The sequence below is a fragment of the Lycium barbarum genome, chromosome 11 (genome assembly GCF_019175385.1).
Source record: "Lycium barbarum isolate Lr01 chromosome 11, ASM1917538v2, whole genome shotgun sequence".
In the NCBI taxonomy this organism is placed as follows: domain Eukaryota; kingdom Viridiplantae; phylum Streptophyta; class Magnoliopsida; order Solanales; family Solanaceae; genus Lycium; species Lycium barbarum.
In genome coordinates this window covers 36,717,836-36,733,108 of record NC_083347.1, presented here as the reverse complement: position 1 = coordinate 36,733,108, position 15,273 = coordinate 36,717,836, and the positions used below count along the sequence as shown (strand labels likewise).

Below are 15,273 nucleotides of genomic sequence, written 5' to 3'. Positions count from 1 at the left end.
ACATTATCCCTGAAATACATAGCACCTACATTAAGCAAGATAATATAGGGGAGGACAATTACAAACTGAACACAATAGGCACACAGTCTTCTCGACAAAAGCTGCTTATGAACTAATTACAAAGAACAACAACGGCAAGGTTAAAATAAAAAAAAACTTACCTGAATACGGAAGACTAATACCTTTGAACAAACTAAAATATTTCTTATAACGTCTGTCAAAATAAATTCTACTAAGCATATGCTTTTTAAGAGAAAAATCGTTACTAATGACACTGACAACATCCGCGGGAAGGAAAAAAGAGGATATGGAACATTTAATTTTCAGGTGCACCCACTAAAAAACACTCTGGGAACAAATGACTTGAAACCACAATTGCCTCCAATACACAGATGATCCAGACACCATCCCACTGTGAATTAAAAAAAAAAAAAAAACTCCAATCCAAAGATAATCTCAATCAACAGTTTTCTTGGACGGAATTCCTTCCATTCCTCCTTTGGCAAATTTAGAATAATAGGAATAATAACAAAAACACCTATGATCAGCCTGCATAACATCGCTTTGGAATACAAATTTATAACCAGTCGAAACATTACTAGCAGGGCAAAAGGTACAATATGTAATTAAATGGGAACCACCCGATGCTGGTTTCTTAAAACTCAATATAAATGGAGCATTAATGCAAATACGAAAAAAGGAGGTATCAGAGGAGTGATCAGGAACAGTAAAAAGGTTGGCTGCTAGGCTTCAACATGGGAATGCACCGAGTAACTAAAATATACATGGATGCTGACACTTGTTCATGGTTTAAAAATTGCTATCCAGAAAGATCTTCTTCCCCTAGTAATCGAAACTGATTGCAAGTAACTTATTAGCATGCTCTCTAACAACTTTTGCTCCTACCAAAACTTAATTGATGATTGCAGGTATCTACTGGGTGAAGCAAGAAGGGCATCAATCAAGCACATTTTTAGAGAAGCTAATAAAGTGGCGGACCAATTAGCAAAGAAAGGAACTGAAACTAGATATTTTTGATAGCTCGATGATGTATCCAATCTTCCTCCTTTTGTTATTTGTAATTTTCTCAAGGATGGAATAATTACTATATTATCTAGGCTAGTCTCTTATTGTAATGACTCTTAAACTTTGTTTAATGGATAAACTTTACTTTTACTTAAAAAAGAACAAGCTACGTTCTAAAAAATAACCAACAAAAAGCATTAAAAAAAAAAAAAACTAAGTAGACAATAAGGGAAAAACAATAAAAAAAAATTACTATTTCTAAATTACATTTTAGGCAATAACTAAATATCACAAAATTTGGTCCGGGCTCAATCAAAAACGATCTATGTTATTTCTTGACCGACCTTCCACCACCACCTCCTCTCACCGATCAACCACGACGTCACTCTTATGTAACAATCTTCTTCTCCCAATATATTCATTTTATGCAAATATACAAATTAATTTCTATTTGGATTTTTTTTTTCTTTATTGATTGGGTACCAGATTTTAATTAATTAATTATTTGGGTAATTATCTTAGAATCCGAGACTTTCAAAACCCTAGCTAATATAATCTCTGATGTATTTTATTGTTCCATTTCAGAATTTTGGCATCGAAGGGTGTTCAGATCACACGGTTTTTTTTTTTAAAGTGAATTTATTATACAGTATAAGTTACTACCAGGTAAAAGATTTGATTTTTACTGATGATTCTGTTGTAATTTTGTCGAAGTTATTGGTTTGCTTTGTGATGTTTGATATTATTATTATTATTGGCATTCTGTTCAAGCTAAGTAGTAAGAGTATTACTAGAGGTGTTAAGTATGATCAATTTACTTGAAAGTTGATGATTTGTTTTGATCTTAGAAGATTTATTAGTAGAGCTGTGGATCTTGAATCAGTGGAAATGATTTAAAGTAGAAAGCTGAGTTAAGGTTGAGTATAACAAGATTGTCTAAATTGTGTACCCTACTACAACAACAACATAGCCAGTGTAATCCCACAAGTGGGGTGTGGGGAGGGTAGGATTTACGCAGACCTTACCCTTACCTTTGTGGGGTAGAGAGGTTGTTTCTGATATACCCTCGGTATAAGGGAGAAGAAGAGAGAGAGAGAGAGAGAGAGAACACAAAAAGATTGAATACAATGTTGATTGCCATGATACATGAATGTTTACTTCGACTATTTAAATAATTAGCAATAGAGCATTTATTGACGTGAATGTTGATTAAACACTCATAGATTGAATACAATGTTGATTGCAAGATTGCATGACAGTTTTTATCATGACAGAAGCTTTTTAAATCCGTTATTTATTCAGCTTATAAATGATCGCTTCGACATTTATGAGTGTTTATCTTCTTGCTTGTATCTTTGTGGAATTCCATGGTTACATATATTAAATCTGTTTACACCGTAGTGTAGTTTGTCATCCTATGTCTTAAATACCACTTTAAAAGGTTATTATGCATTTAGGATGACTCTTCATTATCATTGATGTCTTTGACTTCTTGACCACTTCTGTTTTAACGTAGATAACGTTCAAACTTCTTTATATGCGCATTTAACTCCTTCATGTTAACAAATTGTTCTACTGCTTTGCCCCTACCCTTTTAGGCAGTAATTAGGTTGTTGTTGTTATTATTATTATTATTTTTATTTTTTATTTTTATAATTTATGGTCTTCTTAGACTCTTCTGAGCAGCTCTTATGTTGCCATAATGGTATCCTTGCAGGTTGTAACCATCACTATTGGGAGAGTTAGCTGGGTTTCATGCATTCTTGTTGTAGATTAATGCCATGCACCTCTGTGTCAATTGGACTGGTAAGACGAAGAGCGTGTTCGAGCTGATGCGATGTCAGCATCTAGCAGATTTGATCTATCTTCTAGTAGCCCAGACAGGCCATTGTATGCCTCTGGGCAGCGTGGGTCATATGCATCTGCTTCATTGGATAGGTCGGCTAGTTTCCGTGAGAACATGGAGAATCCAATCTTATCTTCTCTTCCTAACATGACAAGAAGTACTTCAACAATAACACAAACAGATGTCACTAACTTTTTTCAGTGCTTACGTTTTGATCCAAAAGCAATGGTGACAGAGCACAAACTTAATAGGCACAGTGATTTCAAGCGACTCACAGGTTTAGCTTTGGGCATGCCAGTAGAGGATTCTCCTGTGGTGTCTTCTAAAGGCAAACCGTCCTCTTCTCCCTTTCCAGAGGAAGCCAGGCGGCTGAAGGCCGGTCTTCGGGAAAGCTGCACTAAAGCTAGGTAGTTCTTAGGTTACTTTGCTCTGTTGTTTATTTTTACCTGGTCAACTTGGATAAAGATTTGTACTGATTTATTTCCATGAAATATCAGGGAACGTGTAAAGATATTCACTGAATCTTTATCGGTGATCAACAAATGCTTTCCCAGCATTCCATCAAGGAAGAGATCTCGGTCAGATATCTTATCAAATGAACGACCCAATGTGTTGTATCCAAGTGACCGATCAGTTTCAGCGGCAGGCATTGGTAAAATAGGGACCCAGAGTGGTTATGATTTTGAGCTACAGAAGTCCGAAAAAAGGACCAAAAACTCTGTTCCAAATAAGCGCACTCGAACTTCTATGGTGGATCTGAGGGTTTGTATTTTTCATTTCAGTTTTATTGCATCTTTTTTTTTTTTAAACTTTATTCAGTTTTTCAAAATGGGGGATTTTCCTTTAATTGTACACTTCCTAGTTAAAATTCTCTTTCTTAATGCATCTCCAGTTACTGCACCTGTACTGATGAATAACCAGAGAGTGAAACTATCCTTCCCTGATTTGTTTATTATTACTGCGTAAGATTGTTGAAGGCTGGTTGAGGCTATCTAAAAAGCTAATGGAGTTGGATGTTGTTGAGCGTTAGGATAGACTCTAGCTTATTAACTTGCTTGTGTAGTTGTGTAATGTTGAGTGTATTGTGAAGTGCTTTTCAGATACTTGCCTGGTCTATACTTGTAATACTTCGTACATTTGAGGAATAAGTACAGAAGTAAGAAGCTTTCAAAGGGATAGATAATGACTTTGTGTATTTGAGGAATTGTTTTTTATTTTCGGTTCAGTGGCACCATGTGTCCTTGTTAGTTTAAACGATTAGGTGTCCTTTGTAGAGAATTATATTTTTTGTGTAGGCCGTCCCTATTTGGTATAGTGCTTGTATTCAGGAGTTCTATGATAAGCCACGTATATTCCATACTTATTCAAGGAGGAAGAAGCAAATAAATATAGAAGTAGAGGATTGAGCAGTTTCTTATAAGTTACTGGAGTTCTCTGTTTTCTTACCGTTAGCAGAAGTACATGTTCTTATCATAAATGTTAAGTAGTTATGGCCTTATGGGTCATCCTGTTATATAAATAATGCATCCTAAATGTAGAGTTGTGTTGTAATCATCTATTGTATGCAGACAGATTGCGTCTCTCTATCATTAATAATATCAGTATAACTTCTATCTATTTATCCATTGCTGAACATCTGTTTCTATTATACTCCCACATCAATAAAATTTTATTTTTTATAAAATAATAAAAAACAAATTAAAGAATGTTTGGTTATGAAGTTCCTTTTAAGATGTCTTTATTTTATTTTATAGGTAGATTCCTTTTAAGATATCTTCTTCCTTGTTATGGATGGGTGGACCTTGAGTTTCTTTTATTGTTCTTGATGCCATCTTTGACTAGACAACATGCTGCTTCACCTCAATTTATTCATTTTCTTTCATCAACCATGCATGGAATCAGTTCCGACATCCTCTAGACTGATGGATATGTTTTGTTGAATTAGCCGGAGGTACGAGCAAGCACTCCATCAAGGCCATCTGGGAGTATGGACAGAGATAGGGAGATATCGAGACTTCCAAATGGTAGCACAGTTCAGGGAGAGGTCCGGACATCATCCATTGCTGTAGAGGGCTGGGAGAAGTCTAAGATGAAAAAGAAACGATCTGGAATAAAGCCAGATACTACTGGAAGCTCCTCGACATCAAAACCTGTTGATGGCCACAGGGAGCCAAAGCAAGGATTGCAGTCCCGTCTTGTAGCTGATGGCCGCTTGAGGCTTAGTGATACCCATGGCTTCAGGTGTTGTGTCAAATATCAATGTCAAAATTAACCTCCAGCTTCGATGTGTGTTTTTAGATTTTGATTTGTCTTTAGCTGCCCTTTTGCTGTGAGAATGTATAGACGTATATGAATTGCTGATCTTATATTGCTAGAGTACCTTTCTTTGCTATGGGCATGGTATTATTTGGACTTCGGAAGCACATTTTATTTGAGAAACCTTGCTATAAATTAGGAGCACTGATCCAAAGAGCAGCAAATCTCATAGTAGAAGTAAAATAAGCTTCCTAACCTTCCCAAGGGTTGGGTTGACAGAGAAAACAATTAGGTGCATATTTCGGTGATTGACTCCTTGAATCTGCAGCAGAGCGTGCTTGTGGGGTCATATGAAGAAAGGGGTACTGAATCAGGCAATGGGAGAAAGATAGTCCTTTCACCATAATGGGTTTAAACTGAACTCTCACTTGCTTGTTTATTTATTTGTTTGTCTGCTTTAGCATGCTTTGTATCCCATGTTGCCTTATATCTTTTATTCGGATAAAGTTGATTTCAGTTGAAGAGACTGGTAAGTTTTACAGCTCAGTGTGTCTATTGTGCTGGAAATATCAATTAGATGTATTTGTATTTGGACACTTTACCGATCAATTCTTTTTTTCTTTCTAAATGAAGTATTGAGAACCGTAAAGAGGGAATACTTATTTAGAAACTTGCTTTCTCTATCTCACAGGTAGATTATTTGGGAAATAGTAAATTGTAATTGAGATTAGAAGGGAGAGCATCATAATTTTTTGTAGGAAGCGTAAATGAATAAAAGTTATAACCATGTCGGTAGTGAAAGAAAATACCAAATACCAATAATCAATTGCACCCACTTGTAATCTTTCTTTCCTTGGTTGTCATTCTTGTTATATCAGAACTGGTAAGTATTAGCCTTTACTCTGAACTGACTTTTATTATTTTCAAGTAGACCTGGAGCTGCTCCAGGAAGTACTGGAACTGGAAAAACTGATGGTGTATCACAGCAAGCTCCTTTAGGAATGCGTCCTTCTATGTCTAAGGCTGACCAAGATAACAGTCTCCATCTCACTGATAGAAGAGATCAACAGCCTATTGGTCCAGAGAAAGAAAGGGTCAAGATCAGAGCTATCAAAAAGTACGGGACACGACTTATTTTATACTTCTTTTCTTGTTCATTTTGGTTGAATGTGTACGATGTAACTTTTGCAATTTCATCTTTGCTCTTATGCCTTTGAAATCTTTATTATGAGAGATCCTTTTTAGGGTTTATTTTCCTCATATTTTTTCCTTTCCTTAGATGTTCATTTTACTCTATTTATGCAGTAAAATGAAGGCAGCTACTCGAGAAAATTTCACTTCTAATCCTACTTCAAGTACAAAAATAAAGTCTGCTGCCCGTGCTCCACGATCAGTTTCAGGCGTTGCACCAAAACTGTCTCCACTGGTTCAACAGGCAGCTGCTGCTAATGATTGGGAAACCTCTCAATGCACAAGCAGATTTCCATCTGCTGTGGGGGAAGGTAATCGTAAACGCACCCCTTCTATGAGGTCGTTATCACCCCCTGTCGCTCAGTGGGCCAGCCAAAGGCCCCAGAAGATCTCTCGACCTGCAAGAAGGGCTAATTTTCCTATCGTTCCCAATAATGATGATATCCCTTCTCTTGATAGCACAAGCGATGCTCTCAGTAATGAAAGGCGTCTTTGTGGTTCTTCCCCTCAACAAGTCAAATTAAAAAGCGATCACTTCTCTTCAGCTGCTTCTGAAAGTGAGGAGTCCGGGGCTGCTGAAATCAAATCCAAGGACAGGAGCAACAGGTCTGATGAGGTGGATGAAAAATTTGGCCCCCCTGTTCAGAAGATGTCTTTGCTGCTCCCACCAAGGAAAAATAAGAGGGCTAGTGGGGAGGATCATGGAGATGGTATTCGTAGGCAAGGGAGGACTGGGAGGAGGTTTACCGCCAATAGGACCCCAATGCCATTGGTGGTTCAGAAGCTTGGAAATGTTGGAACAGCAAAACAACTGAGAAGCTCTAGACACAGTCTTGATAAGACTGAAAGGTTGAACCATATCTCCATATGTTTATGGTTGAGTGTTTTCTGCCATATTTAATGCGGTTGAAATAACTATTCTTCATTTACATGACTATTTATGCAGCAAAGCAGGCCGACCTCCCACCAGAAAGCTCGCTGATCGTAAGGCTTACAAACGACAGAAACAAGCGACAATAAATGCCTCTGCTGATTTTCTAGGTAGTTGTAGCAACAATGTAGCTGGATTGTATAGGTGTTGAGTCACTCTCCGTTCTAGTTGTTCACTTCTCTTTTCATTTCTCTTAGTTGGTTCAGATGATGGGCATGAAGAGCTACTGGCTGCTGCAAGTGCTGTTACCTACACTGGTACATTATCAAACCCCTTGCACTCTTGTTTTTGCTAATGAATCCATTTTTTTAGCACGAATTGGACATGTTTAATTTATGTTTCTTTGAGAAATATCTTCTTTTGATGGACCTGTATTTAATGCAGTTCAAGCCCTCTCTAGCTCATTCTGGAAGCAGATGGAGCCACTTTTTCGATTTATATCGGAAATCGATACAACCTTTTTAAGGCAGCAGGTGATAGCTGTTTTGTTTTGTGGATTGTGTTATATTTGCCTATAAAACTTGGTTAACTTCTGGAAGTTGCTAGTTATTCTGAAAAAACTTCTAGATATGACGATAAGTACAAATTGATCCCGTCCTTGTCAACTGCTTAACTGACAGATACTAGCATCATTTTTTCTGCCGGCATGTGAATTGGAAACTTTTGGCTTGACTATTTGCATTTCATAAGTTTCCGTGGTGGGTGGAGGGTGGGGGTGGGGATAACCTAGGAGGTCCTTTACTTGCATATTATCATGTACTTCTTCGTTTCAATTTACGTGATCCTATTTTCGTTTTTAGTCCGTTTAATAAAGAGTGACCCCTTTCAAAATTTGGAAATAATTTAATTTAAACTCTCCTTTTTACGCTTGAAGCTTTTATAGCCACACACATGTTATGGCATGTTAGATGGCAAAGTTTCAAAAGTTTTATAGCCACACAAATGTTATCACATGTTTAAGGCCACAAGTTCCTAAAGTCTTCCTTTCTTTCTTAAACTATGTTCCCAGTCAAATAGGTTCACATTTATTGAAATTGAGAGAGTATATAGTTTGGTTAGTTATGATACATTCTTTTATTCCTTCTGCACAACATATTTCTTTTCTGTATGGAGTGGAGTGGTGGTTGCCTTTGCTCCATTGTGTGACTATTATAATTGTATGCAGTGCTAATTGATGTTGCTAAGGTTAATTTTATAAATTCTCTTTTAAAGTAACAGACCAGGAAAGGATTGCTATAATGTATATCCAGTGTTTTCATTTGTATGGTTATAGAACATCAAATAGAAGTGGAGCAGCAAGTGATGTTGAGATCGTTTGATATCTTTTATTATGAGTATCAAGTGCATGAGAAGTTGTACTAGAGTTGATAGGGAGTGTTAACTGCTATCATGGTTTGTCCTTAAACTTGTCGAGCTTATTAATTATTCACTATAAAAGATGCTTGTTTTTTGGGTTTTTTTTTTTTTTTGGGGGGGGGGGGGGGGGAGGTAGGGAGGTGCTTAACTGGCTCATAACTCATAATCCATGTCATCAATCTTGTAGGAGCAATCGATTCTTTTCTATTCGTATTCTTTTAAATGATAATTTTGAAGCCGAGGTTTCTGTATTCTTACATTCTTTGAAGGGAGAATATTTTATTATAAAAGAGAATATTCGATATTATGATTTTTTTCAGCTTTAGCTTATTAAAATATCATTAAAAACTTTAAGCTAGAGTTTTCACATGCTTTTTGTCTTTCCACTACCTGGTCCTTATGGGCCGTCTTGTCCCATGACTGCATTTTTCTCTTTAACTAGTAGGGAAGGAGGGTGGGGGGGGGGGGTTTACATGTTTCTTTGTGGGGAGGGGGAGGGGGTTTGTGCATAGATTTCCACCTTTTCTGTCCCGAGAGAAGTTTTGCATTTATCATCGCTGTATACTTGGCAATGCTATGCTTACCTACTGCTCTGAAGATTGCTTGATCAAGATTAAGAAAGTGTTTGACCATATCAAAGTTGCTTAAATATCATCAGATTGGCCATTCCTCTAGTTATGATTTTTGCTGGATGTACTGATATTCATTGTTCTCCTCTTAACAGGTAAATCATCAGACCAACCTGGCAGGACCAGTATCTGACCCTTTTGATGCCGATGGTTCCAGTTTAGTGCCAAATGGTTTTGGGTTGAATGAGGTTGGCGAAGATACAAATGAAACACAGAGTCTCGAAAGTACCCTGGACCATATGGTCTCCAGAAAGAGTAAACATAAGGGTATTTCCTTGTACCAAAGAGTGATGGCAGCTCTAATACCTGAAGATCTTTCTTGCAATGGGAATGAAGATCTTAATTCCGATAGTTATCGATCTGGATTTGAGATGGAGATGAATTTAGAATCAGATACTTCTTGTGCACAAATGTTATATGGCAGTGAAACTTCCGAATACCCTGCCTCTAATGGATACATCATAAATGCCAGTGAGGGTCCCTTTGATAATGTGGAGCAAGTCGTGGACTATAATAATGTTACATCTGCCTCAGAGATGGGGGATTTTCTAAACTATGACCATTCACAAAAATGTGTACTTCCACAACAGCGAACCTTGCCTGGCTTTGTTTGTTCTGAGTATCAGTATAATGAGATGTCTATTGATGAGAAACTTCTTCTTGAGATTCACTGTATTGGATTATATCCACAATCGGAGGTAGGTTTCAAGGATCCTTAACAATTGTATGGTGATAGCTCTGTATTTTGTGCTCTCTTACTTCGATTTATTGTTCCTTGGTATGCTAATTGCTTATAGTGGTCTATGCAGTCTGATTTAGCACATACAGGGGATGAAGAATTCAGCGAGGACATGAGTAGATTGGATGAGAAGCACCAGGAAATGGTAAGTCTTATCTGAATTGGTAGATTCTTAAGTAATCTCTCTTCTCTCTGCCTCTGTTTCTTGTGTCTTGCTTAAGGCTGTCTAACGGGACGGGCCAGAATGATTTTAGGGGGACGGGGCGATTTCTTAACGAGATAGGGGATACCGGGACCGGCGGGACGAACCCCTCGGCCCGTCCTATCTCATTAAGCTAAGGTGGGGGGGGGGGGGGGATGGGGCGGGGGCCTTAGTGGGATTTTTTTTTTTCTATGAATTTGTATTAATTTGAATATTTCTTCCCTTGAGCCGAAGGTATATTGGAAACAACCTCCCTACCTTGGCAGGTAGGGGTAAGGCCTGCGTACACTCTACCCTTCCCAGACCCCACCTGGTGGGATTATACTGGGTATGTTATTGTTGTTGTATTAATTTGAATATTTAAGCACTAAAAAATCATAAAAAGATGATAGTGTGATATATGACTACATAAGTTTAGTAAATGGACACAAAATTTAAAGTAAACATCAAACTTAAATTGATAACATTGCAAAATCAAAACATACAAAATTGACTTTTTTCAATTTAAGTTGGACGGGACGGGACAGGATGTGACGAGCGACAGGACGGGACATGGGGGACGAACCCCTAGGCCCGTCCCATCCCACTAAGCTAACGGGACGGGATATCCCGTCCCATTAGACAGCCTTAGTCTTTCTCAGTGTTTAAACATCAAACTTAAATTGATTACATTGCAAAATCAAAACATACAAAATTGACTTTTTTCTAATTTAAGTAGGACGGGACGGGACCGGATGGGACAGGGGACAGGACGGGACTATTTCTTAACGTGATAGGGGGACCGGACCTTAGTGGACGGGACATGGGGGACGAACCCCTAGGCCCGTCCCATCCCACTAAGCTAACCGGACGGGATATCCCGTCCCATTAGTCAGCCTTAGTCTTGCTCAGTGTTCCTCTTGCTTGTCTTGATTTGTTGAGTCAACTGCTGCTGGACCGAAAGTGAGTCAGCTTTCAAACCTAAATCAATTCACATTCTATCATCACTTACTGAGAGAATTGGATATTTAGTACGGAGGTTGGATACCTCTTCAAGAAATAACATTGAGATGCTCTTTCAATGAGCATCCTCCATGAGCTCGGGAAGTTTCTTTAATGCTCTAAATTATGATATGAGTATCCAAAGTCAGTACTACAAAAGCATCTTTGCACAAGGTTCTAGCACCATGCCAATTGCGTATGAAGAAGGAGAGCAAAGGTGCTTCAGAAAAGGGAAATAAACTTCTCACTTTGGAGTAGGAGGAAAGCAACAGATTCTAGAGTGGGAGTGTTTCTTCAACTTTTCTAGAGCTTATAGCTTTATCCTCTTGTGAGTCCTATAGGCCTGAAGTTTTTAATTAGTTTCCTTCTGCTATTGTTCCTATCTATATTGGTTACAGTGCAGTTGGGGTGTTCGAACCACTGAAGTGACTTTGCCTATCAGCCTGCTGTCTTCTATCCTTCTATTGGTGCTTTATTGTTCTCATTTGAAATAAGAGTTTTTGCTCTTTTTGTGTATCATGATATAGTTACTTCTACTTTTTTATGGAGTGTGCAACCTATTTAGATTGTGTCTGCTGGGAGCCTTTCTCATGTGATGCTTGTTGCATAGGTTTCTAAGAAGAAAGAGATGCTGGGAAAGCTATTGAATTCAGCAGCAGAGACGAGAGAGTTTCAAGAAAAGTATTATGCTTCTTTCAGATGCATAACCTTGATCCTTGCTTAACACCATTCATTGACATAATAACTCAAGCTTTTAATTGTTTTATAGGGAGTTCGAACAGCATGCTCTTGACAAACTTGTGGAAATGGCATATGAAAAATATATGGTAGGTTGAACATTTTTACCAATTCCTTTCCTGGTTGTTACATTTTCCTCCAAAATTCTATGGGACAACTGATTGTTAAATTAACATAGCTTTGGAACTTATGCTTCTTTTTTCGTCTTTTTGGGTGATTGTTTATCTCCCCTCTGAAAAGACCTTGAACTGAGTATCTAATTGTAGGTTTAGGTGCCTTATTACTGTGGAAAAATATCCCCCTCGGTTTAGATGGATAACTTTCCCTCAATTCTGCTCAGCACTTTACTCAGAGTCTATCTCTGTTTTTTTGCTTTCCATATTTCTCATAACCAAAAACAGACTGCCTTGATATCATTCCAATTTTTGCCTCCAAGGCAGAGCAGGAAACAAAAATGATGCTGCTGCCTTTGTTTCTTATATATAACTTAAAGTTGGGTTTGCAGTGTTCTACATATGATTCATTGCCCACAAATGTTAGACGAGTTGATATTTCCGTCTGTCTGTGTCTTTGTGAACTCACAGTGTCCTACTGTCCTTGATTGATTTCAAGGCTATTCTGCTTGTGTACGTCTCTAGTTCTCTCTTGTTCTGCAATCATTTAGGTTAGTATTAACTATTAAGTTATCTTGGTTGCTAATGATATCATCTATCTATAATATCTTCTTTTCATTGTAATGCGTTACATAATTGTGCTGACTCTTGCATACTGCCTCTAGTAGTGTAAAAAAATTGTCTGTACTGTCGCAGTGTAAAGTTGTCCTTAAACTCGTAAAATTTGAATCATGAAAATCATTCATTGACATTGTCTTGCTTTGACAGAGTTGTTGGGGTCCAAATGTGCATGGTGCAAAGAGTGCTAGTGGGAAAATGGCCAAGCAAGCTGCCTTAGCGTTGGTCAAGCGAACTTTGGATCGATGCGTAGAATTTGAGGAGACAGGAAAGAGCTGCTTCAGTGAGCCGTTGTACAAGGATATGTTCCTTTCTGCTATATCCCGCCTTAGTGATGGACAAACAGATTCCAACACCGACAGTGAAGCTGCAAAATCTTATTTTAGCCCACAGCAGAGCCCTTCTCTAAACCAGGATATACTTTATGAAGCCAATTTATATTCTGAAGCAAGTAGAGTCAAGCGGAGGGAGTTGGAAGATGTCCTTGGTACTAGCATTGCTGCATCTTCTGGTGCTCTGTCAGGTGTTGGAAGTTCACTTTCAAGCAGTGCCAAAGGGAAGAGGAGTGAGAGGGACCGAGAAGGAAAAGGAAACGGCAGAGAGGCATCATCTCGTAATGGATCAATAAAGATTGGTCGACCTGCCTCTTCCAATGTTAAGGGAGAAAGAAAGCCTAAAACAAAATCTAAGCTGAAAACTACTCAATTATCCACTTCTGTCAATGGCCTTCTAGGCAAGATGTCAGGGCAACCTAAAGCACCAGCGTCTTCAATAGTGAATTCAGGTGATATCAGTGCCAGTGCCACTGGCAAGGATAAGAATGATTATGACTTGGATGAATTAGAGGATCCCATTGATTTATCTGGCCTGCAACTCCCTGGAATGGATGTTTTAGGTGGCCCTGATGACCTTGACGGTCAGGGACAGGACTTAGGTTCATGGTTGAACATAGATGATGATGGATTGCAAGATCACGACTTTATGGGCCTTGAGATTCCAATGGATGATCTGTCAGAATTGAATATGATGGTTTGAAGTCATCCTTGCTATAATTCCTATTGATTGCCGATCTCTGGAGAAACGGGCTTCTGTGACCGTCCGTCTGTCCATATTTAGGGCTATATATTCTTTCAGATACTCGTACACAACTTCATTTTTGAGTGAACTCTCCCACTCTTTTGGGTTTTATCCCTTTCAACTTGCTTTGACTGTAAAGATTTTGTACAACTTTTAAGATAGTATTGTAGTTATAGTACCATAGAAATGCTGTATTTTAGCAATACAGGTAAGGAAATGATGTCCTCTGTACATAAACTGTAAGTGTTCAATAAAATCACTTTATTTAAGTCATCTCATCCTTCTGTTACCAGTTTAAATCTTGCGTGATTATATATGCCATAGAAATGCTGTATTTTAGCAATAAAGGTAAGGAAATGATGTCCTCTGTATATAAACTTTAAGTGTTCAATAAAATCACTTTATTTAAGTCATCTCATCCTTCTGTTACCAGTTTCAATGTTGCGTGATTATATATGTTTAGTTGTTCATGTTGTCTTATTTGGTGAATTTCTTCTACTATCTAGCATACTATGCATTTGCTATCATGAACACATTTTTTTGGCGTTTGTATGATTCAGGAACTCTAAAACATATGGTTTGCCAATGTAGGATAAGCTCTCATGGCTTATGGATGATCTATTGGTGGTTCTCATTGCTATATATTACTACAAGGAGCTAACCTGTATTGCTAAAACCTGTTAAGTTTCATGCTCTGTCTTATTAGGTGTTCCTGCTGTCTGTAGGATATCAATTTCCAAGGAATCTTTAACATCAAAGCAAAGCAAAATGCACCTCAAGTATATCATGGGCAATGAAAAATTGCGTTCTTCACGGTATTACTTTATGGTCGTTGTATTTATGCTGACTGGTTTTGTATTAGCTCTGACTTGAAATATGATGACAGATTCCCTGTGGAGGTAGCATTCTTGTCTATTGCTTTTATATCAGTAAGTCTGGCTATATGTTCTTGATTAAAAATAAAGTCTGGCTGTATGTGGGCTATTCTCTTTTTGAATTCTGTCTTGCATGCCTCTGAAGATTCTGCATTTATGTTTTTTTAAGTTATTGGATATGGTAACATGGTGACTCGACACCACAACCATACTGGTTGCATTTGTGATCTTTTTTATATTAGTGATTATATTTCCATATTTCTTGAGCAGAAATAGCGGTAAGATCGAGAAACTGCAACATTTTTCCCCTCTTTTGTGATACTTAACACTCCATGATACTCCAGAAAAGATTGAGGGAGGGGACAAAGAGAACTACTGGAGACATTGCTTGAAGACAGGGTCAGATAGTACCAGCGTGAGCAATTGTTGCTACTGGCCATCTATTTGCTAGCCTGCGAAGAGTCTTCTCTGCATATCAGGTAAGATATTTCCTGTATTAGGTAAACGCACTCGACCATTTCTATGCTACTGGACAATTTTTGAAACTGGTAACTTTGTCTATATTTCATATGTAGCAAAACAGTACTTAGGTAGTACTGAAACAGTATTTAGAAGAATACCCTTAATTTTACTGTCCACTATGTAAATTGAATCTAAAACATCAATGATAGTCACAGTATCATTTGAGTATATCT

At 37.9% G+C, this 15,273-nt stretch overlaps 1 protein-coding gene across 2 annotated transcripts; it reads left to right on the top strand.

Moving 5' to 3' along the window:
- The first annotated feature begins 1,273 nt into the window (after positions 1-1,273).
- Positions 1,274-13,976, top strand: LOC132616828 (uncharacterized). 2 transcript variants are annotated; one of them, XM_060331524.1, is made up of 15 exons: positions 1,274-1,418; positions 1,612-1,692; positions 2,744-3,279; positions 3,370-3,634; positions 4,818-5,113; positions 6,060-6,245; positions 6,434-7,168; positions 7,266-7,360; positions 7,448-7,507; positions 7,635-7,723; positions 9,331-9,933; positions 10,045-10,119; positions 11,768-11,838; positions 11,927-11,984; positions 12,777-13,976. In XM_060331524.1, the coding sequence occupies exons 3-15, from the start codon at positions 2,864-2,866 to the stop codon at positions 13,659-13,661; spliced, it is 3,834 nt and encodes a 1,277-aa protein (XP_060187507.1). In that variant the 5' UTR covers positions 1,274-1,418; positions 1,612-1,692; positions 2,744-2,863; the 3' UTR covers positions 13,662-13,976. The 2 variants fall into 2 exon arrangements, with proteins under 2 accessions (XP_060187507.1, XP_060187508.1); XM_060331525.1 differs by lacking the exon at positions 1,612-1,692 and having other exon boundaries at positions 1,295-1,418.
- The last annotated feature ends 1,297 nt before the right edge of the window (positions 13,977-15,273 follow it).